This window comes from Oncorhynchus mykiss, chromosome 6, assembly GCF_013265735.2.
Source record: "Oncorhynchus mykiss isolate Arlee chromosome 6, USDA_OmykA_1.1, whole genome shotgun sequence".
In the NCBI taxonomy this organism is placed as follows: Eukaryota; Metazoa; Chordata; class Actinopteri; order Salmoniformes; family Salmonidae; genus Oncorhynchus; species Oncorhynchus mykiss.
Genome location: NC_048570.1, coordinates 63183116 through 63200179, shown reverse-complemented (window position 1 = coordinate 63200179; position 17064 = coordinate 63183116). Strand labels below are relative to the sequence as shown.

The 17064-nt window shown below is 41.8% G+C and overlaps 1 protein-coding gene across 1 annotated transcript; it reads left to right on the top strand.

Moving 5' to 3' along the window:
* The first annotated feature begins 2051 nt into the window (after positions 1-2051).
* Positions 2052-11107, top strand: dhodh (dihydroorotate dehydrogenase). Its single transcript, XM_021607154.2, has 9 exons — positions 2052-2140; positions 2594-2803; positions 3599-3798; positions 6011-6093; positions 7704-7891; positions 8397-8510; positions 9523-9676; positions 9813-9972; positions 10083-11107. The coding sequence occupies exons 1-9, from the start codon at positions 2123-2125 to the stop codon at positions 10174-10176; spliced, it is 1221 nt and encodes a 406-aa protein (XP_021462829.2). The 5' UTR covers positions 2052-2122; the 3' UTR covers positions 10177-11107.
* Positions 11108-17064: the final 5957 nt, after the last annotated feature.

The following is a 17064-nucleotide window of genomic DNA, read 5'->3' as shown; positions in this document are numbered from 1 at the left end:
CATTTAATTAGAAAATCAATTTAATGTTCATGGTTCACAGAGTGCCTAAAGAGATAATCAGCCATTGAAAGAATAACAAAGCATACTCCCCGCCATTGTTTCACTAAAAAGCTGAGGGATGTGGCTGGAGAAATGTCCCCACTGGGCAAAAAAACGGGTTGGATCAATGTTGTTCCCACATCATTAAAACATTTTTTTGGGGAATGTGACGAAGTTGAATCAATGTTGTTCCCACATCATTAAAACATTTTTTTGGGGAATGTGACGAAGTTGAATCAATGTTGTTCCCACATCATTAAAACATTTTTTTGGGGAATGTGACGAAGTTGAATCAATGTTGTTCCCACATCATTAAAACATTTTTTGGGGAATGTGACGAAGTTGAATCAATGTTGTTCCCACATCATTAAAACATTTTTTGGGGAATGTGACGAAGTTGAATCAATGTGGAAAACTGATTGGATTTTTTTTTAAAGTAATTAATATAAGGAAATGTTCTTCTTTTTTTCGCCCAACTTTTAACATTGGGGTGGCAGGTAGCCTAGCGGTTAGAGTGTTGGGCTAGTAACCGAAAGTTTGCAAGATCGAATTCCCAAGCTGGCAAGGTACAAATATGTTGTTCTACCCCTGAACATTGGCAGTTAACCCACTGTTCTTGGGCTGTCTGAAAATAAGAATTTGTTCTTAACTTACTTGCCTAGTTAAATAAAGGTATAAAAATGAACTCAATGACATGGTGAATTTTTGTTGTTGAATTCATGTTAGTTGACAACTCAACCAAATGTAAATCAAAACTTGACATTGAACTGATATCTGTGCCTAGTTCATAGACAGGGCTATGACTGCAAGGACTGACCGTCCATTATGTCAACATTATAGTTTAAACATGTTTTGAGGCTATAAAGTGTTTTTTTACATTTAGTTTGTTTAAAACATTGGAGTAAAACAAGCTTATATTTTGGGTCCTGACGGCACTTGAACTGAGCTCATGAGGCATTTATAAATTATATTCTTCAGGAATCAATGGGTACATATTTTGAATTTATAAGTCCAAAAATGGTTGTAGTTACAGCAGATTGACCAATAATTTTTCAATTACAACTATAGAGAAATTAGTGTCTAACAAAACCTGTTCAAAAGACAGAGCAGCCCTGGAACCATAGTATAGAGTGGTTTACTATTATTTTCGAGTGGTTTACCATTATTTTTACTCACCGATCACCGGCCCCTGGTACTGCCCTAACACCCCCGTAGCCACCCACCAAGTAAGTTTTTTTGTGTGTCTCTCATTTGAGAAGTCCTCAAGGAAGCTCTTAATCTTGCAATTCAGGGTCATCAGAAGTTTCCCTCCTCGCTCCTTGCAGGACTCCTGGGCTTGATACCAGCTCTTTGGCTTTTGAGAAAACTCATAGGCCATATTTTCGAACACATGTTTGAATTTCATTGAAGTGGTATTATCTGCATCCTCTTCACTGCATGCTGTACTGGCCGTAGATACAATCCCCACAGAAATCCACAAAAACAAAGAGGCTCGTATGAACAAATCCATTATAGATGGTAGAGCTATGGTAGCCTACAAACTGAAACAAGTACTGGTCTTGGAAGAAAGGCACACTGCCCATCTTATGGAAATTAGAAAGCTTTCTTTCGAAAAACTGTGAATACACTCTTACTACATTAGGAAAATCACTACAGACACTCAAACAACATGCAAAGTGAAAAAGTGCCTTTACGTCACTCAAGGGTAGAAATTTTGAAGAAAAACCTTTCTCAATCTACTTCACTTTATGTAGCCAAGGCCTAATATTGACATTGGCTTATGAAATTAATTGAGGCTTATACACTATCCCTTCATCTTTAACATCTGCCATTTTATTTGATCTTATTTGTGATAATTTACTCAGTGAATTACTAGAGTTACTAATGAGTCCTTTGTCTTACTCATATTAATTTATTATATTAATCATAACAAATTGTAATTTTTATCTTGCAGAATCATCATTGAACTCTGACTTGACATGTTCATAGCTGCCTTTGAAGTATCGTGAGATTACATTCAGGAAGTGGTTCTCGGCAATGTGAGAGAAATGCTTCCAGACATTTGCAAAGTGATGTAACATCCATGGCGGGACAACTGAAGGTAACGTCATTGATGAAACTGTGATGTTTTAATAGTTTGTATTTGTCATGAACAATGTTTTTACTATTTGGTAAGCGAAACTGGACAGTAGCCACTTCACGTTAGCTTCTACAATCAGAGTGTTGAATGAAGTGAGCTAGCTAACTTAGCTTGCTACCCTGTGACTAGCTAGCTAACGTTAGCTTTTTCATGTAACCAGCCTCTGTGAAGTGGTAAGCTAGTTAACTGTTTGCTGAATCCTGAATGACTAGAGAGACTCCGACATGCTGAATTATACCCACTGGGTTGTTCAAAGCTGGTAACGTTAGTCTCTCTGGGTATTCAGGATCACTCTCTGTCATCTAGTAATAGAAAAATAATTGCAACACCCCTCAGTTCACCTGATGTGCTTCAACAACAGTATGCATCATATTTCAGTTTATTCCCATCACATTGTTTGATTTCTCTTTGCAGCGTCTAAAGGACGCAGTGAAAATCATAGGGTCCGGCAGCGTCCTATTTGTCTCCTACCTCACTGCTGTGGGAGATGAGCGCTTCTACACCAACCAGCTCATGCCCTTGCTGCAGAGGATTGTGGGAGCAGAGACAGCCCATGTCATGGCTGTGAGGTTAATCGGCCTGGGTCTGGTGCCTCTGAACCGCTACCAGGACCCAGCATCACTGGTCAGTGTGGGAGGAGGTGTCCTCTAGCCTGGCATGCAAACAGATTTAGCTATGTTCAGTCTGGTTTAACCAGGCTAGGTTCGTTCCTGTTGGGTGTTTTCACTCTCCTTGCTTACACTGAATTGCCTTTGTGCTGATGTAAGATTAGAACGGAATGTATGCTTTGTTTGAGAACCTTCACTCCCACTGTCTCGACTCACCCTAGTCAAATCTCATTATAAAAAAAAAAATGTGTTTGTTTTTTGTTGTTGAATTTGACCCCTTTTTCTCCCCAATTTCGTGGTATCCAATTGTTAGTAGCTACTATCATGTCTCATCGCTACAACTCCCGTATGGGCTCGGGAGAGACGAAGGTTGAAAGTCATGCGTCCTCCGATACACAACCCAACCAAGCCGCACTGCTTCTTAACACAGCGCACATCCAACCCGGAAGCCAGCCGCACCAATGTGTAGGAGGAAGCACCTGGCAACCTTGGTTAGCGCGCACTGCGCCCGGCCCGCCACAGGAGTCGCTGGTGCGCGATGAGACAAGGATATCCCTACCGGCCAAACCCTCCCTAACCCGGACGACGCTAGGCAAATTGTGCGTCGCCCCACGGACCTCTCGGTCGTGGCCGGTTACGACAGTCTCTGGTGGCACAGCTGGCGCTGCAGTACAGTGCCCTTAACCACTGCGCCACCCAGGAGGCCATTATAAACATTTTTAATCGAAGTTGTAACTGTTATTTTGGTTACTGTGTACTTCCATGGAATTTAGGTAAAATTTTAACCTGGAGTTGTTACTTCTTATTCCAGGAAGTGAACGTCATGGGCCGTAAGTTCAAGAACCCCATAGGGATAGCAGCAGGATTTGACAAGCATGGGGAGGCTGTTGACGGGCTGTATAGACTAGGCTTTGGCTTCGTGGAGGTGGGGACCATCACCCCCAAACCCCAGGAGGGGAACCCCAAACCACGTGTGTTCAGACTGACCACTGACCAGGCGGTCATCAACCGGTACGGTTTTGAATGAATAAGACATGGCTACTGAACCATGGCATGGCTGACTGTCATTCATTATAGATGAATGTTTTTAGCTTGTGAATTCTGTGTCAAACGGCAGCGAACAGAGACATCACAGGTAGTTTATTTTGTCATTCTCCACTCTGTTCAAAGGGGATAAGCCTGCCACCTACACATTTATAAAAAATAAATAAAATAAAACTTTTTTACATTGAGGCTAGTGACAGACTATAATATGAATTCCCTTTTATATTTGTTGTAGCACAGCTTCTTCAAACTGAAAAGAAGGTACCAAATTAATGTTATCAGGGTGTTACACTGCTACTTCGTTGCGCTCGCTTTCATTCTCTGAAAGTGCTGTGAAATGAGATGCCAAGGCACAAACATACATTGAGTTGTTAGAACACAGTACTTTGTGTATATGAAGGGACATATTGGTTGTCAGAGAAGTTAATCCTCAGTTCAGGAAAAAGCATCCCAGATCCAAATGTAAATCCATATATTCAAGTATTTGTAAATAATTGCTACACAATAAAGAAGTGTGCATTTTGTCATGGCTGTCTATGCTTGCTTGACATTGTTCTAAACATTTAAGAGCAAACCACTGAAAAAATATCCAGAACCATCCCATTTCTTCAGGGGTGAGTGTGATACGTTCTGTGATTTTCTTAAGTGTTTTGAATAGCAAATTCCACAGACTGACTGATGTTAACACTGCCCTAGAACAACAACAATAGGGCTAATACAGTGAGCTCAAAGTATTGGGACAGCGCCATTTTTAAAAATGTTTTGGCTCTGTACTCCAGTACTTTGGAATGATATAATGTCAGCTTTAATTTGAGGGATTTTTTTTTTATCCATATCAGGTGAACCGTTCAGTAATTAGAGCATTTTTGCTCATAGTCTCCCCATTTTAGGGAACCAAACATTTTAGGAAAAATTCACTTGTGTAGTAAAAAGTTAAGTATTTAGTTCCGTATTCATATAACGCAATGATAGCATCAAGCTTGTGACTACAAATTTGTTAGATGCATTTGATGTTTGTTTTGGTTGTGTTTCACACATTATTTTGTGCCCAACAGAAATTAAATTGTGTATTTTGTTACTTTGGGGCCCCCCCCCCAAAAAAAAAAATGCTAGATGCTAACCTCACATGCCATCGTAAGAGTGAGCGGTTATAATATTTGTGCATCTAACATTCTTATTCATCGTTATTCATGATTCATACAGGATTGTCCGTAATCATGGTAGCATCCACATTAACTTAGAAGTGTTTACAATATAATAGTGGCTCAAAAATGCCACAATATATTTATTTTACATTAATTTCTTTAAGTTTTTATCTTCTCTTAAAAAATGAATAATCCCAAACCAGTTGCAAACATACACAAACTAGCAACAATTTATAGATGCACACAAACAATTTACCATTCAATTCTATTGGGCACAAAATAATCTGAAACAAAACCAAAACAAACACCAATTGCATCCCAAAAATGTGTAGAGTAACAAGCTTTGTGTAGTATTTGCGTGCTATGAGTCTGGGACCAAATACTTCACTTTTTACTACTTTAATACACATGTAAAATAATTTGTTCCAATACTTTTGGTCCCCTAAAATGGGGGGGGGACTATATACAAAAAGTGCTGTCATTTTTATATAATTTAAAATCCAAAGTGCTGGAGTACAGAGCCAAAACAACAGAAAATGTATCACTGTCCCAATACATTTGGAGCTTTGTCTTGTATTTAATGTAGTTAGTAAATGACAATAAGTCTTTGTATATTAGGCTCAAATCAATACGATTAATTCAATTTAGCATGGATGATATGCCAGGATGTGAGATGCTCAGACTAACAAGCCCCTCATATAATAAAATGCCAGAGTGCTTCTTTCACTCCTCAGTGTACAACAACACAGCTTCCCAGAAGTCAAGATGAGTGCATTAGATGATTAAAGGCCTCATTTCCTTATGGTGGTGTTTAATACAGTTTTACTCAACTGACTGCAATTATTTTTTTCATGTATTTTAGTAGTCAAATGAATTGAATGTGCACCCTAGAAAATCAGGGATTAACACGTACTGTATCATAATGGCATGATAAAGGAATGGATCCCAAATTCCTTATAGTTGCTTTTTTGGCAGATGTATGGCTTTTTGTGTGTTACATGAACTTAACCTCTTATGTTGTGGGTATGTTTCAGATATGGGTTCAACAGCTGTGGTCTTGCAGCAGCACGGGAGAGACTAAAGGCAAGAGAAGGCACCCAGGTAGAGCTGACTAAAGGTACTAAAGACACAACTCCTGTTTCTGTCCTGTCTGTCAGACTGATAGATGGGTTTGACAGTGAGCTTATAAGTGTCTCAGGCACACAGCCAACTACACTACACTATAATCCTCTGCCTGTATTTTTATATGGACATTCCCTTTCCCCTGCCTCAGAGAGGTGTTCCTAATACCAGTCGCACTCTTGCAGATCAGCTAATAAACACTTACAAATGAGTCTATCCTGCCCATACTGTCTTGTATTGACAGTCAAAAAGCAAACAACTGAAATGTTTTTGTCAACAAAACATTTTCACCGTTGTATTTTTAAAACATTGCTTTATATCGTTGATGAAGAGCGTTTGATTGAATTCAATTTGGCATATTTCACTAGTTTTCAGTAAAATAGAGCATTCGTAACAAAATGTGCCCCACTGATTTCGATTGGGACATTAAGCCGAAATCACAAGGGGGGTGTCCGTCAACCGCGTGAATTTGCTTGTGCGAGACTGGCAAGCATTAATTCACATAAACAACGTAACGTAAACGAGTTATTAAGCCGTAATTGTAATGGAAATCGGTTTATAAACAGTTGTATAGTCTCTTGAAATCTGTGTTACCTCATTCTAGGTTTTCCAGCCATAGTAGCCTAGAGACTATATGCCCATCATCAAAACAGGTAGGCCGCTGTATTGCTTTCAAATAGGCAATCTATTTGTCAGATAAACCATAGCCTACAACCCAATTGACCTTTTTAACCATACAACTTTACTTAGTGAAGTAGGGAAGAGCGTAACAATTCCTCAAATTCCCTTTGTACCAACAACCCACTCAATCTCTGGAACAGATTTAATTCATTTCAACCAAGGCACTCGCTAACCATGCACGTTGTTTCAGCTGCATTTCAATCCAATCGGCTGTCAGCAACAACGGTGATACTGTTGTTCACGTGATATATCATTCCCAAAACCAAATCCAGTTTCTAAATGTAGAATGTCGTTGCGTTCATGCATTGCTACACCGTTTTTCACAAGCACCAGCCTACATGATGTTGGCGCACAGTTAAACACTAAATAGACACGTTTTAATTATACATTTCACAATTCCAGAGGTAACAATGCACCAACAGTCAATTATTATTATTTTTTTTTTACAATTGATCTGCTAATTTCACCAGCATTGCTCCGTAATGTACTTGCTTCCTAATGCCTCGATCACAACGACAGTGGTGTTGCCCAAAATGGTACTCAGCATCATCTGGATACGTGTGCAACATTCACCTTCGCCTACCGTCTCTGTCAAGCTGTTTATGCATACAGGTTAATGCATACATTCGATATATCCAACTTATGCGCCACACAGAGCGCACTGCAACTGCCTCTGCAACTCAATGCTGCAAGGCGAACACAGCGTTCCATTGGAAATGCGGGTACTTCTGGTGTACCAAAATGCAAAGACGCTGTTGGTTTTATCGAGGCGTAATTTGATGCACTATACGCTCGTGACGCAGTTGACGCTTGCGGACAATGTATTCTCATTAATTCAGTCGCTGGCATTCTATTTATGTTCTGACCTTAACCTCTCCCAGGGACTTATAACTGGAATAAATCCTGTTGTCTGTGTGTTTTTAGCTGGCCTGCCCCTGGGCATCAACCTGGGAAAGAACAAGCTGTCGCAGGATGCAGCAGCAGACTACCTGGAGGGGGTGCGGACGCTGGGCCCTCTGGCTGATTACCTGGTGGTGAACGTGAGCAGCCCCAACACCCCAGGCCTCAGGGACCTGCAGGGGAAAGGGGAACTGCGACAACTGCTGTACAAGGTCAGTGGCTGGCAATTTTTGGCTGACCTAGATGTGATTTATATATCCTTTATTTACCCAGGATGTCACACTCAGATGTGATATCATATATGTTATTTATTTTATGTTTACAGTTGGCTTTCCAGAGAGCATGTTGTTGCAACTTTTCCTTTATTGAAGTCGGGTGTTTCTGTTCAGTTCTGTTCAACTTTTATTGATATAGCCGGTGAGCTTTCATATAGATTTCTATGTCAAAAGATAATTGACTTCCCATTAGACAACATACACATCACACAAGCAAGTACAGCATAGCGCTGTTTGGCTTGAACACGATTAACCTTAGGAACAACTGCTCAGCTGTATTGCTCTTGTTTGGTCTCCGTGTTGTGCTGTACATTGTTAAATCTTATTGACCTGTGTGGATGTGATGGATCTCATTGACTGTGTGTCTGTGGTGGCTCGTGTGTATCCCTGTACCCTCCTGCCCCCCCCCCCCCCCCCCCCCCATTCCACCTCCCCCATCCAGGTGCTGAAGGAGCGTGATGCCCTACAGGGGGGGAGCAGGCCACCTGTACTGGTAAAGATTGCCCCTGACCTCACCGCCCAGGATAAGCAGGACATTGCTGATGTGGTCACAGAGGTCAGTCAGAGGCCGAGCCACACGGGTCAGTCAGAGGCCGGGCCACGCGGTGGTCGGTCGGAGGCCGGGCCACGCGGTGGTCGGTCGGAGGCCGGGCCACGCGGTGGTCGGTCGGAGGCCGGGCCACGCGGTGGTCGGTCGGAGGCCGGGCCACGCGGGGTTCGGTCGGAGGCCGGGCCACGCGGGGGTCGGTCGGGGGCCGGGCCACGCGGGGGTCGGTCGGGGGCCGGGCCACGCGGGGGTCAGTGTGGTTCTGTGGGCTTCTCTATGTAGCCTACTCACCAAGCCTTAACCTACAGTATATAGCCCCCAATGACTTGGGGCTGGTTACTTTGGTCATCTGTGTTTTTCCTGTTTGCTGAGCACACTTCTCACCCCACTCACGTAGTCGGCTTCTGTTCTGTAGCCGTCATCAGAGCAGTCCTGCTGCCGTGGGTCTTAGCCAGCAGAGGACGTATATCACCAAATTGATTTGAATGCATTAGTGTTGCCTCCTATCCACTCTCTATGTTAAGGGGACTGTTTCTGTTTTTCTGTGTTCATTTAAGGGGACAGACTCCAAATGGAAAAAGACCAATAGAAAGCACAGCAGATATTTGAAGAGTATTGGATACGTTACAATAAATTTGTCAGACAGTCCAATCATTGAGAATTAAGATGAACAAATCGTAACTTATTTTTCATGATCCTTCTGTTTAAAACTGTATTCCATTGGAGTTAGTGTAGCATCCTAATTGTTCCAGGCACACGTGAACGAACACACTACGTTTAGACAGGCAGCCCAATTTTGATATTTTTCCAACTAATTGGTCATTTGACCAATCACATCTTTTCACATCACATCTTTTTCAGAGTTAATCTGATTGGTCAAAATACCAATTAGTGAAAAAAAGATCAGAGTTGGGCTGCCTGTCTAAACACAGCCTGAGTGTATTCATTCAAGTGTGCCTGGAACAATTAGGTTTGGTATTATGGGGTAAGGTCAAATGGGTAATCATGATTTGTGTTTTAGCTTGGTGTGGATGGGCTGTTGGTCTCCAACACGACAGTATCCAGGCCTGAGACCCTACAGGACCCCCAGAGTAAAGAGGTGGGAGGGTTGAGCGGCCAGCCCATCAAGGATCTCTCTACACGCACTGTGAGAGAGATGTACAGCTTGACAAAAGGTAGGTAGGATAAATGAAGGATCATCACAACACTGCTAATGGCTGTTGCTGCAGCTGATACTGGCCTGATTGATTGTGGGTGGTGGTGTATAGAATGTTCTCTTCATTCATCCAATATTGCTCTTTCTCATTGAAGGTAAGGTGCCAATTATTGGAGTTGGGGGTGTAGCCAGTGGACAAGATGCCATGGACAAGATCTGTGCTGGAGCCTCATTGGTCCAGTTGTACACCTCTTTAACCTATCAGGGTCCGCCAGTTGTCACCAAAATCAAAAGGGAACTAGAACAGCTTTTAAAGTAAGTGTGAACTTGCATGTGTTTTTCTTTTACCTGCGTGACTTAATGTGGTTTCATCTAATCAAATTGCTTCTATTTGTAATATTCTGACTGTATCCTATGTTTTACAGAGAACAAGGATTTGCGAACATATCGGATGCTGTTGGAGCTGACCATAGACGAGCTGAGGGGAAATTTCAACAACAGTCTAGAGAGGGACAATGATCAAGGCTCTGAGTGTCAATATCAGTCGGTTAGACTGACTACAGTACAGACTGATGCCTTTGTCAGTTTCCTGCCTTTACTTGAAGTCTATAATACATGAAGTGGTTTGCCTGGTCAATTCATGTAACGCCTGGCTAGAATGATACCTGTGCACACAAATATTACAGCAGTAACAGCAGTATTGTGCTAAATGACACCAAAGTGCTAACGGTATTTTGACACTAGAAGTCACATTGTCATGTGTAATGTATGTGAAAAGAAAATCTGTTTTTCTGTTGAAATTATGTAAATATAATGTGTGTTCTATTCAGAAATACTGTGTGCTGCTATTTATAGAACTATGTGACTATAGAAATTGAACATTATTTCACAAATAACTTCCATTCAAAGTGCTTAACTGCACGTCTCTTGTAAATCGCTGAACTGCTACCCACATAATGGAGACCTCGTCTGAAATTAGAGCTGATCACCTAGCAATGAGAGGAATGACAATTACCTGACAATTACCATTTAGCCTTGCAGCAGTAGTCAGTTAAACACTGAGGAAATATAACAACTTTGACATTTAAAGAAAGGGCAATGGCACAATTCCTTGCCTAATGTCAGCAGGCTTTAAATACACATGATCCCACTGTAAGATGGTAAAAACTGCCTTAACTCTCAGCGGTATAACGGATGAGAAGTGTACCAGAATAAGAGGTGAGTGACAAAGAGAGCCAAGTCCAAGAGGATGCACTGATGGTTCTCTGTCCTATTTCTGACCTGTTACATAGATTGCATTGTAATGCCTCCTGTTACGAGTCTAATGTCAAGGGGTTACTTAATGTATGTTAAGTCATGTACATTAAACTATATAGTTGAGCTATTTGAGAAACATTAACCTTCGAGCACGCGCCTCAGGCAAGAATAAATGTCAATTTTTAAATTCTTATGTCTTGACTGTCCATATCTTATTTTGGTATTCCATGCTCAATGTGCATGTTTTTTGGGTGGCACGGGAAATGCTGTCGTTGATCATCAAAGTCCGAGTCGACCTTATTGAGGCTCTATCGGAACCTGTTGGTACTCTCCTGTTATTCTCAGAGCCTGGCTTGTACTTCTTCTCCCCCAGTTGACTTCTTTAGAGATTGCCCACTTCATGTCCCTTATGGCCTTATAAAAGCCCTGTTACGGCATTATAGCTCTTTTTCAGTAGTTACTCACTCACCATCCCCTGAGCAAATGTTTTTGCCAGAGTTTGTCCATTGTACATATATTTTTCTGTGTCAGAATAATCTCTCACCACTACTCTCATGAGTGGGTTCGATACATTCCTAGGGTAAAGAAGGTAATGCTCTTAACGTTGAGTCCTGCCTAAGGGGTCATGAGAATTCAAGCAGGCACAAAAGCAATCTTACCTTCTCTGATAATCCATGTTGACTGAATGTCTGGTCTGACTGCTGGGTTTTGAATAGAGAGGATTGATATAGGGGAATTTTAATGCTTATAAAAATGGAATTGTCTTCCCCTTAATTGAACTGCATCTCTGCAATATATAGACTAGGCATCGGTGACAACACAGTGCTCGTGATTTAGATATCAGCCTGGCTTAACTCAGAGGCACAGTACTGTAGCATTGTGGGTAAATAAATGTTATTCTTAGTGTGCTCACACACTAACACATTTCCTGGAGGGTCTCCCTAGCTCCTGATTCACTGACTCCGGGGGTCCTGCTGCCGATCTATTGGCCACTGCCTCTGATCTCAGAATACATGTAGGTCAGAATGAACCAGCTGTGGGGGGATCCTTCTCTTCCTCCTGAGGGTCCAGTGCAGACAGACAGACTTACTCCCCAAAAGCTGGATTTGTCAGAAAAGGAGTGTGTTGACAGAGAAGATTGGCCTCTAAACAAAACAGACCCATCTGACAATCTGAGGAGAGACCACTTTTCAGAGTTAGTTCATAGATGATTCTCTAAACACCATTCCTATTTAGATCCAGTGCACATCATCTTAGGGTTATACAGATCTGGTCAAATGCACACAAAACATGACAGACTGAGGTGAAAGCTCCTATCCCTTATTGATGTCACTTGCTAAATTCACTTTAATCTGTGTAGTTAAAGGGGAGGAGACGGGTTAAAGAAGGATTTTTAAGCCTTAAAACAATGTTGCTGAGTTTTTCACACTCAGCAGTTTCCCGTGTGTATCGAGAATGGTCCACCACCCAAGTGAATTTGTACCCTTTATGCACCTGCAAATTACCACAGGTGAGATAAATTACACAGTGAACAAGAACTTGCCTGCAAACAAATTAATTACAATTTTTTATAATTTAGTCCAGGCCATTTTTTGACTTCCGAAGTGAAAAATCGCCATTTCAGTTAGGATTTTTCAGTTCATTTTTTCAATTGAATGAAAATCAATTTAAAAATATATTGTGAACCGTTTAAGGGTGTTATTATATATGACCGCATGCATCTGCACTTCTCTCCAGTCATCAGGTGTGCTGTAAGTGTGAATCTCTGCCTGCTGTCAGCAGTGGTTCATAGTCACTCCTGTTCCCAGATGGTGTGATTCAGCGCCTTCTGAGCAGTAGCAGCTGTGTGGAGACATGTCTTGACAGCTGCCCTCAGCCCCCAGGAATAGCACTGAATGACTGTAAGTACTTACCTTCTCTGATTTAGGCATCCTCGTTCGTTCAGAGAACACGGACTACAGTGAGTCAGTCCAACAACACGTGGATACCAATACACATAGACTCTCGCCCCTAATCTGCATGCAAAGCTTGTAAACAAAACATGTTGACCAAACTTAACAGCTGCTCTCTGTTCCTGGAGCATGCAAAAGAACGTGAAAAAAGAAAAATGGACTACCCTCATTTATTTTTGGGTCCTGACTCTTTGACTTTCCCCTGAACGAATTAGGAGACTGCGTCACATAGCACCATATGAACTACTCACTGCTGGCGGAATACACTGTGGCTATAATATTCAAATTGCTGGTCTAATTCTGTACTGATGTCCCCTCGCTCTCCTCTCCTCTCGGTCCAGTCCAATGATAGTTCTCTTTTATAGATGATGCCGTTTACTTAAATGTGATATTTGTGTTTCCATTGATGTGCATTGAACATCCAACAGCAAAGTCAACAAACTATTGTTTAACTCGAAGGGACTCGTATCTAGTTGTTTCATATGCTCCAATCATAAGAGAAATTAGAATTGAGTAGAGCTGAAACTAATCAACCTTGAAGGTTGTGGCTGGACATGATCCAACAATAGTGGATATATGGAGAATACAGTATAAACTGTAGCTACATTAGGTGGTATTTTTAATACTATTTCTCAATCACTGCGTCTGATCTTTTCACTTCAGATATTTTTCAGAGCTGATCTGATTGGTCAAACATGTAGACCCGGGTTTACTCCTGGCATTCCATACAGAGCTTTTCTCTCATGATTTACAATTGGATTGTAAAGTAGGAATAGGTCAGACAGACAGCGTGACATAAACAGAGCACCTGAGGCAGGAATGACAGCGGTCATCCTTTCAGGTCACCTAAATCACCTGGTGCTCTGTGAGTGTGTCTCTGTGCTCAGTGTTCAAAAGGATCAGAACGATTCTGCTGCTATGCCATGATACAAGGACCATATGGCATCGTCATTGAGTTGAGTAAATTACACAACCGCGTGTTGGAATGTAGTTTGATTGAAGTGGTTGCTATACCCTTGTGTCTTATCTTCGTAAAACATCTGCCCTGCTAGAGCTGCCCCAGTCAATATTAAGCACGGTTATTGTGAAGTAGAAACGTATAGAGCAACAACGTCTCAGCCGCAAAGTGGTGGGCCGCACTAGCTCACAGAATGGGACCGCCAAGTGCTGAAGTGCGTAGCTCGTAAAATGTCCTCGGTCGCAACACTCACTACCGAGTTTCAAACTGCCTCAGGATGCAACGTCAGCACAATAACTAATTGTCGGGAGCTTCATTAAATGGGTTTCCATGGCCGAGCAGCCGCACACAAGCCTAAGATCATGCGCAATTCCAAACGTTACCTGGAGTGGTGTAACGCTCACCGCCATTGGACTCTGGAGCAGTGGAAATGCGTTCTCTGGAGTGATGAATCACGCTTCACCATCTGGCAGTCCAACGGACAAATCTGGGTTTGGTGGATGCCAGGAGAACGCTACTTGACCCAATGCATAGTGCCAACTGTAAAGTTTGGTGGAGGAGGAATAATGGTCTGGGGCTGTTTTCATGGTTCGGGCTAGGCCCCTTAGCTCCAGTGAAGGGAAATCTTAATGCTATAGCATACAATGGCATTCTAGACAATTCTGTGCTTCCAATTTTGTTGCAACAGTTTGGGGAAGGCCCTTTCCTATTTCAGCATGTCGAGATTGGTGTGGAAGAACTTGGCCCGACCTCACTAATGCTCTTGTGGCTGAATGGAAGCAAGTCCCGACAGCAATGTTCCAACATCTAGTGGAGGTTGTTGTAGCAGCAAAGCAGGGACCAACTCCATATTAATGTCCATGATTTTGGAATGAGAGGTTCGACAAGAATGTGTCCACATACGACAACTAAAGACACACATTCAAAAAAAGAAACGATACAACCAAATAATAATAATGTGTGTGTTAGTGTGAATGCCAGGGGAGACACTGCCTCTGGGTCCTGGCATTCACAGGTGTGAGAGGCAAGGGCTGTGTCATCCATACTTCCCTTCCAAGCCCATTATCAGATACTCTCTTGATAGAATTACACACACACACACACACACACATAACAGTTCAGAACGTATACAATAAAAGCAATGGACAAGGTTGTAAAATGCTATTGTGGGTCCTGTACTAATATTTGGGTTCTATTTGATCTTTATTTAGCTATGTCCTGTAGATATTTGGGTGTTATATAACAACACAGCTGCTGATAACCCAAGAAAACACAGAGTACGGAGCCATGCAGGGAAAACATATGGGACTTCAGCTGCTCTTATCGGCTCAGGAGACTGTGAAACAAACAGGGTAGTAGAACATGGGAGAAAATAGTACGAACAACGGCGGTTCAGTGACTGACAGGGTAGACTGAGCTGTTTCGTTATCAAGTGAGTTCTTCCGTGCTCCATCTAAAGTTAAGTATGGGAAAAACAGCCATCTTAGACTTGGACAAAAATCCCTTTCTCCATCTGTCACGCTCTCTCTTCCTCACACCTGCAGTAGGATGGTGGGTCTGTGAACATCTGGAGCTGTGAGTGGAGGATGTATTATTCTGTGTTTTGATGCTTTTCTAAAGAATAGAATCAGTCTTTCATAGTTATTTCAATGTAATTTACCCCTAGATTATATGCCTTTATGACTTGGAGGCAGTGTGAATAATCAAGTTGACATGGCGGTAAGCTGGGGGAGGGGAGGTGGAAGGGAGGGTGGCAGTGGTAGCCTACCTGGTCTCTTCCTGTCGTTGCTCTGCTGTGATTGTATGATGCAGGCATCCTCATATGACATCCCTATTGGAAACTCAATTATCCTTCAGGTTGAAATGATGCAGCATCTCTATTGTTCATTTCAATCATTGCCAGGGGACAGAAATGTGTGTCCCTGAGTTAATTGCCTAGCTGATTGTTTGTGATTCAGTCTACATTTCTGTCAGACTTTTGAGTATTGGAGTGAGGAGAAAAGGTAATAAGCATTGACTGTGAATGTAGCTGATGTCAAGGCTAAGACTGGGATGAATGAATTGACCTATTAGTCTGAGAGGAGAGTATGAACTAAAAACTCTTTGCAAACACACATAATAACAAAACATCATGTCCCTGACCCACTTTTACTATTTACTGGTTATTGTAGAAAAAGTCTGTCTTCAAATTAGTTTGTTGATTTAAAAAAATATATATTTTCAGACTTTGCTACTGTTGACCAACATCATCTTTCCCTTCTGTGTCTTTTAGGTATGAATGCTATTGGCTACTTTTAAGCTGCAATCAATACTCATCACTTTCTCACTCAAGCAATGACTCTTCAGTCAGTAAAAACTCATTGATGGTTCAGAAATAGAAAATGTATCGCTTACAAAATAAGCTAGATAATTAGCTCAAGTGTGTACGTTTCTGTTCCCTAGCCTCATCAATCCACATACATGGAGAGGAATGTCAGCAGGTCAGATTTTCAGAAAACATATTTTCTGGCATAGCTTTCAGACATCAGTAGCAGAGCAGCATTTTTACCTCAGCATCTTGGTGAAATATTAATGGCCCATTGAGGGCATATGAGTTTATACTTCCTGATGTTTTGTTTCTGTACCTGGAGAGAGATTTGTTGTATAGTTTGTAGGTGTTCCCCCTGAGCGATCTCTGACTCTGTTTTCTGTACTCCTGCCAGAGACAAAAAGAGACCCGGGCCACAGGTGGACATTGTTTAACAATTCAAAAGCCATGAAGTGTAGAGGGGAAAAACACAACAGACTTCACGTACTGATGCTAAGGCTCTCAATGTGCTCTAGAAAATGACCTTGCTGGCGGCATTGTTTTCAAAGACCTGATTTCCATGTTTTGTTCATATGAGAGTGGAGGGGTTTGTGAGCGGAGTACAGATCTCAAATCAAGAGAACAATACTGCCCTGTTGTGACCCAGACTGAGATCACACACCAAGAGCCAGTTAGGTACCTGCAGACAGAGATAGGAACCAGGAACCAATACACTATACTGCTGCGTTAGGATGTATTTATAGTGACGGCCATCCATTGTGAGCCAAGTTGTTGTGATATGAGAAGTAGTTACATAAATGAAGTTGAACCATAGGCTTTGATCCCACAGTACACTAATGGACATCGGCTTAAGGAATGTGTAGGGGAAAGTGGCCACTGAATGAGAGATTAATATTAGAAGGCTTTTATTTTTGATTGAGTTTTAGATGTGA